Source organism: Humulus lupulus, chromosome 9 (genome assembly GCF_963169125.1).
Source record: "Humulus lupulus chromosome 9, drHumLupu1.1, whole genome shotgun sequence".
NCBI lineage: Eukaryota > Viridiplantae > Streptophyta > Magnoliopsida > Rosales > Cannabaceae > Humulus > Humulus lupulus.
Window position 1 is genome coordinate 14,862,291 of NC_084801.1, and position 16,145 is coordinate 14,878,435.

Genomic DNA, 16,145 nt, shown 5'->3' on the forward strand with positions numbered 1-16,145 from the left:
CAGAGAAAAGAAGATATTGAATAAAAGTTATGTAAACAAACCCTGGCAACTGCATCACCCAGACAAATTTTCTTCGCAGACTCGCCAGACATTTGTTCTTCCCTTGGGAACATTAGAAACTCCAATTTTGCAACTTTTGCAAAGTTTGGGTGAGATTTGTCTTCGGGATCCACAAAGTGTTCAATCTCAGCAAGTGTAAATTCACGAACTCTCAAAAGCCCTTGTCGAGGAGAAATCTGCAGATATATACAGTATTCTTGGAATGAGATATTGTTTAAGGTTTTATTTAAAAAACAAAATGGACCTTGTAACACTGTCACAGATCAATGGGACACAGTTTTGGGCACAAAAGAAGCATAGCACTAAGGAATGCAACAACTACATTACAGGGCTACTTTCTATTCTTATAAGAAAGGAGAGGACCAAAATACTAGTTACAAAGACCCGTTACCAATTAGAAATAATATGAGCATCCTATGCAAACATAAGTGCTAAAGTCCAAAGATAAGAAAATTAAGAACCTCATTTCTGAAAGCCTAGCCAATTTGAGCAGCAACAAAAGGAAGCTTGTTCCCATTGTAATAGTACAAGTCTTTGAAGTTAACAAATATGCCCTGTGCAGTTTCTGGCCACATGAACCTACAGCAGAGGAGATTTAATTACATATCATTACTGACCAAACAGGAGTCTTAATAAAAAAGAATCACTAAGAATAATTAGTACCAAAATGTAATGTGCTCACCCAGGGCTCAAGCCAGATGGGCCTATTGATGTTTGGAACATAAGATTGAATGGATATGGATCAGAAATTGGATTCTTAGTGTCTGGAGCTATAATGCCATACTCCTTAAGTTTGGCACCCAGCTCTTCAGCTGAAAGATCATCCAAAACAGCAAGTATGCGCTTCAGTTCTGCAGCCTCCTTGGCAGTTATGGAAAGGTCTTTTTGAAGCTTTTCACTGCAGAATTCCTTGACCAAGTGATCGGCACGATAGCAAGTCCCAGCTTTCTCATCTTTAACCATAAGGTCAGTAAATTTATCAACATGACCAGATGCTTTGAGAACAACCTCTGGGGTGACACAGGGATAGTCAACCTCCAACATGTTCTCCTCAAGAACAAAATGCTACAGTACCTTATCATGGTTCTTATCATGCATTACTTTTATACAAAACCCCAGTACCTTAACAGAGGAAACCTGATCAATATTCGCAAGTACATCAATGGAGCATTCAAAAAGTCCGTGCATCGAGTCCTGTTCAAGTTCTTCCATCTACAACAACAATTATCTATTTTTAGTTTTGTAGTGATAACTGGATGTATAAATTTATAGCCTGCTAGTACTAGGATAGATCACCAAATACCTTATAACCAGCAGAAATAGCATAAACATCTCCAGGCAATAGCACAACCATGTGCTCATTTAAAATGGAAGACTCCTGCATGTAAACAAACCAGTTAATATAACAATGAAGTTAATATAAAGCAGTCAATCTTAAGGTTTGTAACAACAAAATCTATCAGGATAAAAATCCAAATGTGTACCTCATTTAAAGAGGAAGAACGCTAGGAACTTCTGCCAATTCACTATCATAAAGAGACGAGAACCATTGATGAGTCAAGAAAATGTGTATAAAATGCAGCAGACTTGAAAATTTCATAAACCTAAACTCTGCAAAACAATACAATAATACCAAAACAAATCACTCTACCCTGTTCGTTCTGTCAAGTTTCCAAAAAGTGAGAGGAGGGGTTTAGGTATCAGCAACTTACTCCCAATACTATAATCAGCTGCTCTTGCTGCCTGCAAAAGCATTAGAGGTGAAACATATAACACAAACAACATCTAAACCCGCAACCTGCATAATCGAGCAAAACCAAAGATTGATAAATAACCACCAATAATTTGTAGACTCATTATAAACTGTTAAAGAATAAATTTAATAAGAAAAAAAAAGAGAAAAATTAAATACTGCTCATTAGGAGAAAAAATATCAATCGACATCAACCTTAGCAAGTACATTAAGATTAAAAAAATACAAAAACTGCTATATAAATGATAAACAAAATTACACCATAAAGGACTGACAAAGAAGAGAATAACATACCAGTAATTTGAGATATCAAACGGCTATTAATAAATAAAAAAGGGCTTTTAGAGATGCCACAAACGTTTAAAAATCATTTTAAAACAATCTTTTTTTATTCGCTCAAAGCATAATCATGAATTTCATAATTTTCAACTGAAAGGGAAAAATAACATAAATAAGAGAATTAGAGAGGCATAAGAGATTAAAGACAATTCATTTAATTTCTAAAATTTCTTTTCACCATTATCGGATGCAAGAGAATGATAACTTGGGGAAGAAAAAATCAATTTACTATAGCATATAAAAATAGATTTTGCCACTGTAAGAACATTTTAGAAAAGTAAATTACAAATAAAAGAATTTTAACAAGAAATCATAACTAAATCTATTTTAATAGTATTGTAAAGTATTAGAAATAAATTGTAGACTAAAACTGTCCAATCTAAGATACAAATTCTAGAGAACACATCAAAAGAAGAAAGATATAATACAATTTTACAAAGAGAAACAAAATACAATATTTACAACAAAGGTTTGAATAAAAAAAAGTACTGAAAATAATGAAATCCATTCCCAGAAAAGTATCAATGAGAGTAGACGTTACACAACAATGTGGTACTCAATCTAACAAGTTCCTCAAGAAAACAACAATGTTGAAGCCACCTTGTAGCAAAACTTGCTAAATATTCAATCACATCATTCAGAAGGTTAAACCATTACCACTACAACCACTGCCATTGACATTCACCAAAACCACCATAAATGCACTTCCAACAGATAATTTATTCTATCCTTTAGAGAACAACAATAATAATAAGAGTAACGATACGTTGACACAAAATATGCAGCAAATGGCCTTTGGAGGCTTATAATGAATGTTGATAGTGGTGGGAGCAGAAAGATAAAACCAAACCGAAGACTCGTGTGTAAAACTTTCATCATCAGGCCAAAAAAAAAAGTTCATAATCTAAGAAGCAAAGATGGGCCAAAATAGATATCGACAAAATCAAATCCAATGTAAACAAGAATGCACTGCAAACAGGTTCAAGTTACTTGATACAAAAGCATCAAAGGCATTGTCAAGTAGTGTTAAAAAACATGCATTATAAAACATATTAATAATAAGGTAATCTTTAAATAATTCTTCCTCTAATCTATTAACAGGTGATAAAGCAAATAAAGCATTATAAAACAGAGAATAACAAACTTAGATATTCAAAAGCCCTCAGATCTCATAAGCTAATATGGTCATTAACAGTGTACATGAGAATTTTCATTATAAGCCTTAAGAGCACTCACAATAGATTCTGTAAAATAGACTTTTTCTGGTGAAAAAGTAGAGAGAGAGAGAGAGAGAGCAATATATATATGTATGTATGTATGTATAGAGAGAGAGAGAGAGACAAGGCTTATAATGCAAAACCATGAAACTACTTTTGAAAATTAGATTTTCCATCACAGGGCAAATAAGTATGCAAAGAAAGTGAAAACTAACAAAAAAAAATGACAATATCTTCATATTATTACATAAGGCAATAAAATATATATTTTGTAGCTGTAAAAAGAGACCATTTTAATATATAAATGCCCTCAGAGATTAATGCTAGAAATTTCATGAACATTGAAAATTCATTAAGAACCAATCACATCTTCAAGGTTTAAACACCACCACTTCAACCATCACCTTTGGCATTCACCACCACCAACAGCAAACATAGATCATCATCACCACAGCCAACATGAGAAAATAGTAATAAATAAATAAATAAAATAAAATAATGGATCATGGTGAGTACCAAAGATGGTGAGAGCAGAAAAGATGGAGGCTCAAAATGAAATCAATGCACATATCAATACAAAAATAAAAGTTTTCATCATCAGGCACAAAGTAATCTAGAAACAAACTAAAGAACCGTGGAAAAAAACGTATATAATTAATAAAAGTTTTTTTTTAACAAAAGACCCAATAAAAGAAAGTTATTAAAGGAAAGAGATCACAGATATGACAACGTTACTCAGTAAAAAAAACAATGAATATATATATATATATGATGAGGGAAATTTTAAATTTTAATCATCTAAACAACATTTCAGATAAAAAGTGCCAAAATATCAAACGACAAAGTTAACAGTAGACTGAAAATATGAAGTCATAATGCAATTAAGAAAAATACAAATTTTGAAATAAAAAAAGTAATAAGAACACTTGCAAAAAAAAAATTGCAACATGAAGAACTAACACAGAAACGAAATCAAAACATAGTAGTCATTTGAGATAAAGCCCCCAGTTCTTTTAGACATGCTCGTTTTAAAATGGAGCCTTTTTTATACTCAAGCACATAACCATGATTTTCAATAAAACCAGTTTGCATCTTCACCAATCTAGAGAGAGAATGCAAAGAAAAAAAAAGATCATCTTGTTACCATCTAAAAATGGAAACGGTTATGATGAAAAATCATGGACCTATTTGAAACTACTATTATTTTCATCATTGGGCTAATGAAACTACGATCCTAAACATTAAAACAAGAACATAGACAAATACATTAATTTTACTAAGCTATACACAGATGTAAAGGGCAATTATGAAAAACCAAGGAGAATTTGTTTCCAACAATGAGTTTTTCCATCACAGGGCAGAAACACTATTATACATGATATAATCATCACTAGAAGTCAATTGAAAAGATCAGTGAACAATACAATGCAGAAACAAACACGAAAATGAAGTGAAAGTTCCTCCCTTTAAGTGGGTAGGTTCATATAAAGCTTTCTAGGCTGCATGTCCATCAATTAACGCAGCAAAACAACTACTCATAAACATTTGCCATCATCTATTAAAGAACCCATTAACATACCAAACCAGAACAACAAAATAACATTGAGTAAGAAAAATGCAAAGAAAAAAGCTCAAACTAGAGCCATAATCATAGAGACTGAGTTCAGTTGGAAATTAAATATGATTTTTCAAGAGAATGTGAGTGAGGACGAGAGCTTAAGGATTGCAAAACATAGGTAGAGCGAGAGTATGAGAGACAATTAAATTTGCAATACAAACAACCAGAAACAAACACAAGGATTCACCATTTGTATCGGCTAAATCCAAAGAATAACAAAGAAAACTAGAGAAAATATATAGAACAAAGATCTCCCTATATGTCTCCTTGGTTTTACTAAGACCATCCTTAAAGACTTCTATAATACCACTTCATGATTAAGACCTCCACACATCCTCAACCCCGAGCCAAACACAAAAACAGAGAAGAGAGAGAAAGAAAAAAAACAAAAGCAGAATGAGAAGAGATACATACTGTCGTGCCTACCTTCGTTGAGCCCTTCCGCTATGCTGAGCTCTGCCACGGTCGAACCCCACTGATGCACCTGCCCTAACGAGCCCCCAAGCCTCCACGTCCTGCCCAGCCCCTGCGCCGTCGAGCCCAGACCCGAGACCCCCCCACCCACTGCCGAGCCCAGCCCTCGAGCCACCAGTCGTTGCTGTCGAGCCTAGCCCCGAGTGTAACGCCCCAACTCCTGGGACCGTTACGGTGTGCCTTGTAAACAGTTCTAAACTCGCTAATCGAGTCATTTGGCCATAACGTGATCTAAGTATGATTAGCGGTTTAGGGTTTAAACACTTTGGTTATGATGTAACGTTTCACTAGAACGTTTAATATATACATTGCGATCCCAAAATATAAATTTAAGAGTTTATTACAGAAAATATTTACTACAAGCAGTTCTAAGCGGCAAAACAGGGTTCAACCCTAGTTCCACTTTAAACCTCGGCCGTGGCGGTCGAGTAGTTACGTATGTACACGTCATCACCTAAGCTCTCCAACTCAAGGATGGTCCAGCTTCCTCTTGCCTTTACCTGCACCACATAGCACCCGTGAGCCGAAGCCCAGCAAGAAAACATAACACTTTTCATAAACATTATCAAATGATTATCATTATAATCACACTGATCATAAAGCTTTCAAACCAATGGGTGAACATCACATGATTCAGCGGGAGAGTGGCTGTTAAGTAAGCCACCAGCCTCCAAGCTCTCTTTTCTAGCGGGAGAGTGGCTGTTAGGTAAGCCACTAGCCTCCAAGCTCTTTTTTCTAGCGGGAGAGTGGCTGTTAGGTAAGCCACTAGCCTCCAAGCTTTCTTTTTCATTCATTGACCCTCAGGGTCGGTCAGGCATTAATGCTCCTTGAGTCATTCAATGCTAGTAGTCGATTAGATCTAATCTCTGTTGGCTTGCGTGATTCACGCTAAGGCCGTTCTGACAAATAAGCCAGCGCTACCTGACCTGTGTCCAGTATCACTGCCAAACCTGACTAATGAGTCACAGCTTCACAGTTAACACTAACACTTTTGTCGATTCTGACTGAAGAGTCAGTGCATCGTGACTAGTGCCCAGTACCACTGCCGAACTTGACTAATAAGTCACAGCTTCACAGTTGATACTATCACCTTTTGTCAAAATCTGACTAATTAGTCAGTACCATACACAAGTAAGCAATGCTATCAATATGTATCATATGCCAGTTATCCAAGAATAGGGCATTCAGCATGCTTACTAAACAGTTTCTAGCATAATCATGATCATGCACAAACTCAGAGACTCAAGCTCTGGCCAATCTCATATTCATCATTCATGGCATGCCCTAATCACATGTTTCTCATGCATTACATGCATCACACTTAATCATCCAGCATGCCTCAACAATAGTCATATGCAAATGGGCAAGATTGCCAAGCATTCATTATGCTATCAACATTTACATTTAAACATCCAGCATGCATCAATAATAACCATGCATGTCATACTCAATAATCAACCAACATGCTTCAATGATAACCATGCATGTCACATATACACAGGGTGCAGTTTTCTTACCTCAGATTCGAGCTAGTACCAATCTAGGCTCAACTTGCCTTTACTCATCACCCCTTTCCATGGTGATTCTTTAGGAAGACACATCTCCCTACTTGGAATTCCATGTTCCTGCTTTTCAATTCAGTAACACTTTTCCATTCAGTCTGAGAGGTGAGCATCCATGCTCCAACCTCTAATAATCTCAATGGTCCCTTGAACCATCACATAACCCAGATATAATATCTCACCCATCTCACTCCAATGAAAGGGTGACGAACATGTTCCACCATACCTTATCTCATAAGGTACCTTTTCAACTCTGGAAAATTCTCCCTCTGATTATCATCAGTCCGAGAATAATGAACTACATTGAATTCCACCCATATATTCACTGCCTTCCCTTCACCCCTTTCGTAACCTGGAAGTGACAATTCAGTTTTCATCTAATAAGATAAGCCTTTAATTCTCAAGAAGGCACACTATCTCTCTCATAAAGAGATTTGAGCACTGATCCACTGTGTTACTTATTCTTATAAACAAAAAGAATCTTATTCACAACACTGGTCCAAAATGACCCAAGTCAATCACGCTGACCCATTTTCCTGGGTAGCCCCACCAAGAAACCCATCGTGATGCTTTCTTATTTCCATTACAGAGTACCCAAAGGTTGCAATAACCTCACTGATCCCTGATACCCTGTCTGAACCTGTTAACAGGTTAAGAACTTTACCACACATTCCATTATACCCCTCTTCATCTCAGGCCATCACCGTAAGACTTTCATACTCTGGTACACTGCCATGATGCCTGAATGAAGAGAATCAGAAGGCGAATTGGTTGTAGGGCCAGTCGTCATTCCAGAAAGCAGCCATAGTGATGTGGGGTGTCACACCGAGCCCCCTGCCACCGAACAGCCCAACCCCGACCCCCTTGCCGTCGTCGTTCGCGCCTAGCAGAAAAAATGCGATAGAGAGAGGGAGAAAGGAAAGTATAGGGATTGGGTGGGAGAAAGGGTTTCTTTCTTCTATATTTTATTTTATTTTACATGTGAAATTTTTTGAGAGAGACTATATTATTTAGCGGGAGTTCCTAAAGGTGCCGCCTTTTTTTCATTTGGTTTTGTACTTTACCACTTTTTAACCATCCTTACTATAATACTTTTTAAATAGTCTTATCTTATTGTGTTATGGAAAGAGGTGTTTGGTGTAGTGATTTTCTCCAAATTTGGCATTTGATTCACTACAAGAAAAGATCTTTACAGCGATGACATCTATTACGACGGTCTACTTGTCGTCGACCAATATGGGCAAAATCAAAAAAATACTCCCCTGTAGGGTGTCAGACGTTGGAGGGAAGACTTGGCGGGCAACTGGCCAGTCCCTCCAAAATATTTGAGTCTACAGTGACGACATATCGTTGTCGTAGGGTGACAGAAAATTGGATAGTAAACTTGGTGGGCAAATGACCATTACCACCAAAAAAAGTCTCTCTTATACAGCGATGACATGTCATCGCTGTATGAAATCGAAAAATTGGAGGGAAAAATCGGCGCCCTTTCGAAATTTTTAGTCCGTATAGCGATGACATGTCATCCCTATAGGGATAAAAAAAATATGGAGGAAAGTTGACCGCCAAATTTTTTCTACCAAATTTTCAATATCTATAGTCGTCGCTATAGGTTCCAAATACCTTTACTGAAATGGTGCGTCTTGTTTTTAGCGACAACTTTCTTTATCTCTATCATTGCTATAGAACCCTTCCATATAACCCCCAACCTGAGTCCTTCTCCATTTTCTCAAAATCTCTGAACTTTCAGAGACGGTTTCTCTGTCTCAGACCACCGAAACCCAGGGTGTCTCATCCTCATTGTTCACCATTTCTTTGTAAGGTTCATCAATCTATACCCTAATCTCTCTATTGTGCCTCTAAAATTGTAGTTTTTTTTTTTTAATATATGTGTTGTATTTGGTTGAAATGAGTTTTTTTCCAGATTGCATTGGATCATCTGGGTAACTTCCGAGCCCTTGCCCTTGGATAATTACTCCCCAACCCGAGCCCTTAGGTATTGTTTTTTTTTTTTGTGATTGATTAATGTATTGATAACATGTTCATTTATGTTTTGAAATTGTGTAATTGGTTATTTTAGAAAGTGTTAACTTTTTTTTTTTTTTTCATTTCAGATCTGTTTGTTTGTTAATTTTATTATATTTGTGTTTCTTTTAAAAGAAAGATTGTAAAAAAATTAATTTGACATAAAAATGTTTGATGGTTGTCTAATTTTTTATTGTAATAAAATTAAATATTAGGTTATAATAAAATGTTAGGTTAGGTTAGATGATATAATTTTTTTTAATTGTATGCTAGGTTAGATAAATCCATGTTAGATTTTTAATGTTATTTAAGATTATAGTTAATAAAGAAATGATGATGATTTATTAAAAAAAAACTTTAAGATTTTGTATTATTTATTTATAATATATTTTGTGTCATTGATTTAGGAATTTAAATGATTTTATTCAATTTTATGTTTGTTCTCAGACTGGTTTCATAGTATTTATGAAGATTTTAATTTTTGGAAAAAGTTAGATTACAGTCATTATGCTGCTGAAATTTTAGTATTTAGAAAAACTAAAGATTACAAAATAGTTTTAAACTTAGTGTGAATAATTTTTTTAATTAATTTTAAAGAAATTAATAAAAATAATTATAAAGTGGAACTTAACATAATAATTTTACAAGTATAAAACTTTATTGTTATTTTTTTAAATAAAAAATGGAAATTAAAATAATAATTTGATAATTATTAAATAAATTAATAATAATCATTAATGGTGAATTAATAAATTAATGTTTGTTTTTATAATGAAATTTTATACACTACAAGAAAATGGAGTCTTTACCTACCAATTGTAAGTGTAGGTAAAACTAGCCTAATGATGGGTAATATGGTTTACCTACCAATATTGAATTGGTAGAGACTGGTAGGTAAATGTTAGTGAGGAAAGAGTCTTTACCTACACTTATTAATACTTGTAGGTAAAATAATTAGTAGACCCCACTAAGTTATAAATCAATTGATGAGTCATCAGATGACGTGTTTGATGACTTGTCATCCTATGTGTCTGCTGACATGGTTTCCATAGTAGCATACACGTGGCATACGTCAATACCGCCACTTGGCATCTTGTGGTTGCTCCACGTATCAAACAATAGTTTGTCCACGTGTCGTTTGATAATTAGTACATATGTCATCATTTGATATAGACCACGTGGCATTATTTTATTAGTCCACGTGGCACCATTTTATTGGTCTATGTGGCACAATATTATTGGACCACATGGGGTCATTTTATTAGCCCACATAGCATGATTTTATTGGTCTGTCACACAATTTAAATTTTGGTCAAATTTAATGGTTATGTGTAGGTAAAAGATAATAACAGTTATTTATAAATGTTCTATATTAGAAATAAACTAGAAAAAAACCATACAATAATAAAATGTTCTATAAGCTAAGAATCATCTTGTGACTTCCGAACTGAACTCAAATAAATTATTTAACATTAATAATAAAATAAACAAACATATATTATAAAATATTCATTACTTATTAAAGATGAGTGTTAAACTAATTACATTTCATAAAAAATATCAACAAGTCTATTCTTCACTTTGAGATTATTACTAGAGAGCATAATTTTTCTCGAACTTGTGAATGTCGATGATGGCTTTGTGAGGTGGACACCGACGATAGTTGGAGGTGGGGTTCGGGTTGGCAACAATGGGAAAATATAATTAATCTCAACACAATAATTATCCCCAATTTAATCATCATAAGGATTTCAGAAAATATGACTTATTATTATGTGCATTTATGACACTTGATATACCAGCATGTATTAAAAAAAAATATATGAGCACATCAAGTCCCATAATCACCAACATAAAATAAAATCATTTATCAACATCACAGGCAAAAAAAAAAAAAAAAATCAAAGTAGCATAGTAAGAAAATATCTAAGGGCCCAGTTTTATAAGTTATGTATAAAAATTTTGAGCAAGTGAAGGAATTTATGGTATGTTATATAGATAATGCAGAAACTCAAAGTTCAAACACCATCAATAGACAATCATTTTAACAAACTTAGTAAATCAATTACCAACTTATAAGTGCCTACATAAAACAAAAACCTTAAAAACCTAACCAACAAATACATGCTAAAATTAATCAATCAATCTGAAACAAACATCACAAAAATACCAAAATCTTACACTAACACAAATATAAATCCCAAAATCATATACATAAATCTCATAATCAGAAATTAATATTTAAGAACAATACCATATAAATCCCCAAATTAAATGTCAAATAGAATAAGAAAATAGAATGCAAGCATTTGTCCAAATAAAAAAAATGTACTTTAATAAAAGAAATAAAAACCTGCTCAGTATGCATATTATTAAGTCCAAAACAAACTCTATATTAGCATGGCTCTTGAAACTATACAATCCATTGCAGTTAGTGTGTGTAATCATAAATGAATTTAAAAAAGTCTATAGCACTTAATAAAATCATAGATTAGGTCACTTTTAAATCAGGAAACAATGATTCAAAAGAATATAAACAAGAAAAAAAGATGGTATGTTAGGCACAATCAAGTTGTAATCATAAACAAAGTACCAAAGTAAATATACAAAAAAAAAAACTTTGCTCAAAATAGATTCCTAAAGAACCAATCGGAGATCAAGTAAAGAATCACTCCCTTCAAGCAAAGAGTAACACTAAATCTAAATACAACCAAGCTTGTAATCCAGAAATACAAGAAATATCCAAAGCCCAAATGAAAACAATGATGAAGAAAATACATACCAGAAAGCAGAGCATGCTAAAATCAGTAATCAAATTGCAACTGAAGAGCAAAAGTTGTAATGCCACAAAAATCACTTAAACATGTTCCTTAGTTTCAATTTTTGTTGTTCCCTTTTAATTATATTGCTTAGACTTCATTGGTAATATGTTCTTAGAAACATGAGACATTAAGGTAATATGTTCTTGAAAAAAGCCATATCAATTTAAAAATCAGGAACACACACAAGAAAAGATAGATCATATCCAAAAATACTCAAACACTGAAAATTTAATCTCATAAAGAGATCAAAGACTAGATCTGAAATATACCAAGACACAAGCAGCAAAGCATTGCTAATAGACACACATATATACAAAATCAAGCTAGTAGACATTTAAGGAGAAAGAAGTATTGCTTCACTAGAAAAAAGAACCAAGCTGCAAAGCATGCCACTGTCAGAAGCAAAATGCCCAAAACCAACAGCATAGCAAGATGCAAACAGAACCACTCAAACTAATTGTTACATTAGATCAAACACTTGCACACCAAAAAATCATATAATAGGATCAAATATCAGGTCCAAAAAATAATTAGAAACAATAAAATAACTAATTAAATTCAAATCATACTCAAAACACAAAATCACAAAATAGCATCATAAATAAAATCTCCAAAATATATTCAAACAAAATATGCCTCAACAATTAAAATTCATCATCAATCCTTCAGAATTGGGGATTTTCATCAACCAAGATGCTAAAAATATACCTCAAAGCCACCAGGCCAATAATTCAACATTTTGAGAGCCACCAAGCCAAGTGCTCATCAATTTGAAAGCCACCAAGCAAAATCTGAAACCAAATAACCATCCAAACAAATCAAACCTACAAAACAATATAGAAATTAATATCAACATTCACAATAGCACAAACTACAGTATTTACCAATAAATAGAAAAGAAAATACCCATGGAACAGTCGGATGAGGGATAGAAAACAAGGCAGAGACTCACAGTGAAAGTGAACAAGGCGGAGACCCATGGTGAAAGCGAACAAGGCAGCGACTCACTATGAAAGAAAACAAGGCAGAGACTCACGATGAAAGAGAACTAGGCAGCGACTCACAGTGAAAGTGAACCAGGTGGCGGCTCAAGGTGAAAGGGAACCAGGCGACAACTCAAGGTGAAAGTGAACCAGCCGGCGGATCAAGGTGAAAATGGACCAGATGACGACTCACAGTGAAAGCGAAGAAGGCAATGGCTCATCATGAAAGAGAACTAAGCAACCACTCAAGGTAAAAGCAAAGCAAAGCAAAGGGAGGGAGAAAGGACGACAATGGTGGGAAGGGATGGATTGGAGAGAATGACAGAGAGAAGCAAATTTAGGGGGCGGCTGATAAGATTAGGAACAACCCTAATCAATTTATATAAATAAATAAATAAATTTTTTAATAAAAATGTTTTTTATATATAATATAATTAAAATGTATTATAAATATATTTTATTTATATTTTTTCCAACTATGTACATACGTGGCATGCCACATGTTATACAATATGTACACATCATACTATTTACTCCACATAAGCCTCCAAATAAGCATTTATAATAATAAAATAATATAATGAAAATAAAAAAGGGGGGAAAATTGAGCGGGAATGGTTAAAAAATTTCCCTCCATAATATACGTAGGTAAAGATCATTACCTACTGATATTATTGGTAGGTAAAGCTATGTTCCGAAATAAAATATAATGGGCGAACAATTACCTACTAATATTAACTACCAATAAATATTGGTAGGCAAAACATTATTTCCCCTACCAATATATATTGTTAGGTAAAATATTGGTAGGTAAAGATCAGATTTCTTGTAGTGATAATATATTTATAAAATTTTATAATATATACACTTATAAAATTTAATAGTTTATTCATAAGATTCAATAAGATATAATAATTTATTTAAAAAAAAACTTTTGCTTTGGTGATAAAAAAATTATTACCAAATAAATTTATTTTTTATTATTATCACATTGTAATAATTTATTTTTTACTTAAATGAGTTATGACGATTGAAAAGAGTTGAATAACCAATAGACAGCGTAACTCACTACTACAAAAACATGATTTTAGGACATTTTTTAGGGCACTCACCTAGATGCGAGCCATAAAACCATCTCCTGGACTTTTTAGGACACTCATTGAGAGTACTTAAATAATTTCTTTTAGAACACGCGGTGCGAGGCCTACAAACTGATGTGTGTCCTAAAAGTTTGATTTTTTTTTTTACAAAAGTTCCTCGACTTTTAAGACACTCATTGAGAGTCCTTAAAGAATTTCTTTTAGGACACGCAGTGCGAGACCTAAAACCTTATGTGTGTCCTAAAAGTTTGAATAATTTTTTTAACTAAAGTTTTATTATATATTAAATCACAAAAGAAAAAAAAAACCACCCATTCTCTCCCTCTCTCTTTTCCTTAGATTCTCTCTCTCTTCCCCCATTTCTCTTTCTCTCTTTATCGCAAGCTTACTACCCAGCCACGACGGTGGCTTCCTCAACCCCCGAAATCCCCAGCCTCACGAGCCCCTAGCCTCACGCGCCCCTTAGCCCTCTCGACGAAGCCTCCAAAGTTTGGCGACCATGTGGGTTTCCGAAACGTTTTGGGCATTTTTCGACCACCTCGAGCCAAATGACCACCGCCATTGCATTCCTTGTGCTTTGGGCTTCAAAACCCACTAAAGGATCAAGCTGAACCACCACTGTGGGGTGGTGGCACCGCTGTCATCGTCGGAGCTCCGGTGGGAGATTTGACTACCAATTAATTTTTTAAAAATTAAAAATAAAACTTTTTAGGACTCGCATTGCAAGCCCTAAAAACATTCTATTATAGCTCACAACGTGAGTCTTAATAAACCTCACTTTTTAAGGCTCTCAAATAGAGGACTCGCACTCTGCGAGTCCTAAAAGCCTCTTTTGTAGTAGTGACTTTGATGAGTTTTGGAATGGTCTTCAAGCATTTATACAAATGACCAAGCATCATGTGAATTCTTCGGGAGAAGTGAGGTGCCCATGCAATCAGTGTGTGAATATGTTGAGTTAGAAACTAGATGTGGTGGAGGCTATCACATACACAAATATGAGTTTCTATAGCGATATGCAAAGTGGACTTACCATGGTGAAGTTGATATTCCTCCAGTAGTGGACGATGGGACTTCAGTGACAGATGAGATTATTGACATCATCAATGATGTTATTGGAGAATAAGACACTAAAGAAGAATGTGCAAATGAAGGAATTTCATATGGTGATGGCAATAGTGTGGAGAATCAATTTGATGACTTGTTTTAAGAGATCGAAACTGAGTTATACCCTGGTTGTACTTGGTTGTCTTTCTTGAACTTTTTGGCGAAGATGCTGCACATGAAGGTAATGAATAAATGGATAAATAGTTCATTGGATGGACTTTTGAAGTTTTTTAAATTTGCATTCTTGAAGGAGAATAAGATTTTGACTTCATACTTTGAATCTAAGAAAAAAATGAGGTAGTTAGGATTAGGTTATCAATCAATTCAAACTTGCAAGTATGACTATTGTTTACTATGGAATGAGCATTCCCAAAAACAGAGTTGACCTGTATGTTGTGAGAACAGATGGGTTGACAAAAACACAAAGGAAAAAAAAGTCGCCCAGAAAGTGTTGCGGTATTTTCCTTTGACTCCTAGGCTGCATGAAACGTCTTTATGGTTAAAGGCATATAGTCAAGGATATGACTTGGCATAGTACGAGACGATCGAAAGAAGATGGTGTGATGCACCATCCTTTTGATGGTGGGTGCTTGGAAACATATATGAATTTTTTAAAAATAAATTCATATCCAACTGTTATCTTACATTCATTCTTATGTTGTACAGTGAATGTCTCAAAGAAAATCCTAACATAATTCTTCAAAATGATTTCCTTACCTTGCTTAAAATGAAGGTAAATGATCGAAACTAGACATCTTATGAAATTCAAACCGATTAATATTCATTTGATTGTGCATTTCTTTTTTGTTTTCAACTATATATAGATGTGTCGTCTTTGACAAGTAGAGTCACCTGAGTGCACCGATGATTATTTGCTTTAGCAAATTGGTCGAATTAGAATGCATACTCCTACACTGCTTGCATTGTTAATGGTGTGAAGTTTTTGGTGCATAGTCGTGACAAACGATGTACCACTCAAAACAGTGAAGTTTCGATGCCAGGAACCGATGATTTCACTTTCTATGGCCAACTTGACGAGATTGTAGAGTTATGTTATTCCCATGGTTACCTGGTAGTAATGTTTCGTT

General features: G+C 34.3%; 1 protein-coding gene across 1 annotated transcript; it reads right to left on the bottom strand.

The window, feature by feature from the left end:
* Positions 1–409: 409 nt before the first annotated feature.
* LOC133799455 (glycine--tRNA ligase, mitochondrial 1-like) lies at positions 410–7,813 on the bottom strand. Its single transcript, XM_062237470.1, has 8 exons — positions 7,744–7,813; positions 7,574–7,663; positions 7,267–7,375; positions 1,773–1,803; positions 1,364–1,438; positions 1,183–1,272; positions 743–1,125; positions 410–639 (listed from the first exon to the last, which is right to left on the bottom strand). The coding sequence occupies exons 1-8, from the start codon at positions 7,811–7,813 to the stop codon at positions 537–539; spliced, it is 951 nt and encodes a 316-aa protein (XP_062093454.1). The 3' UTR covers positions 410–536.
* Between the last annotated feature and the right edge of the window lie 8,332 nt (positions 7,814–16,145).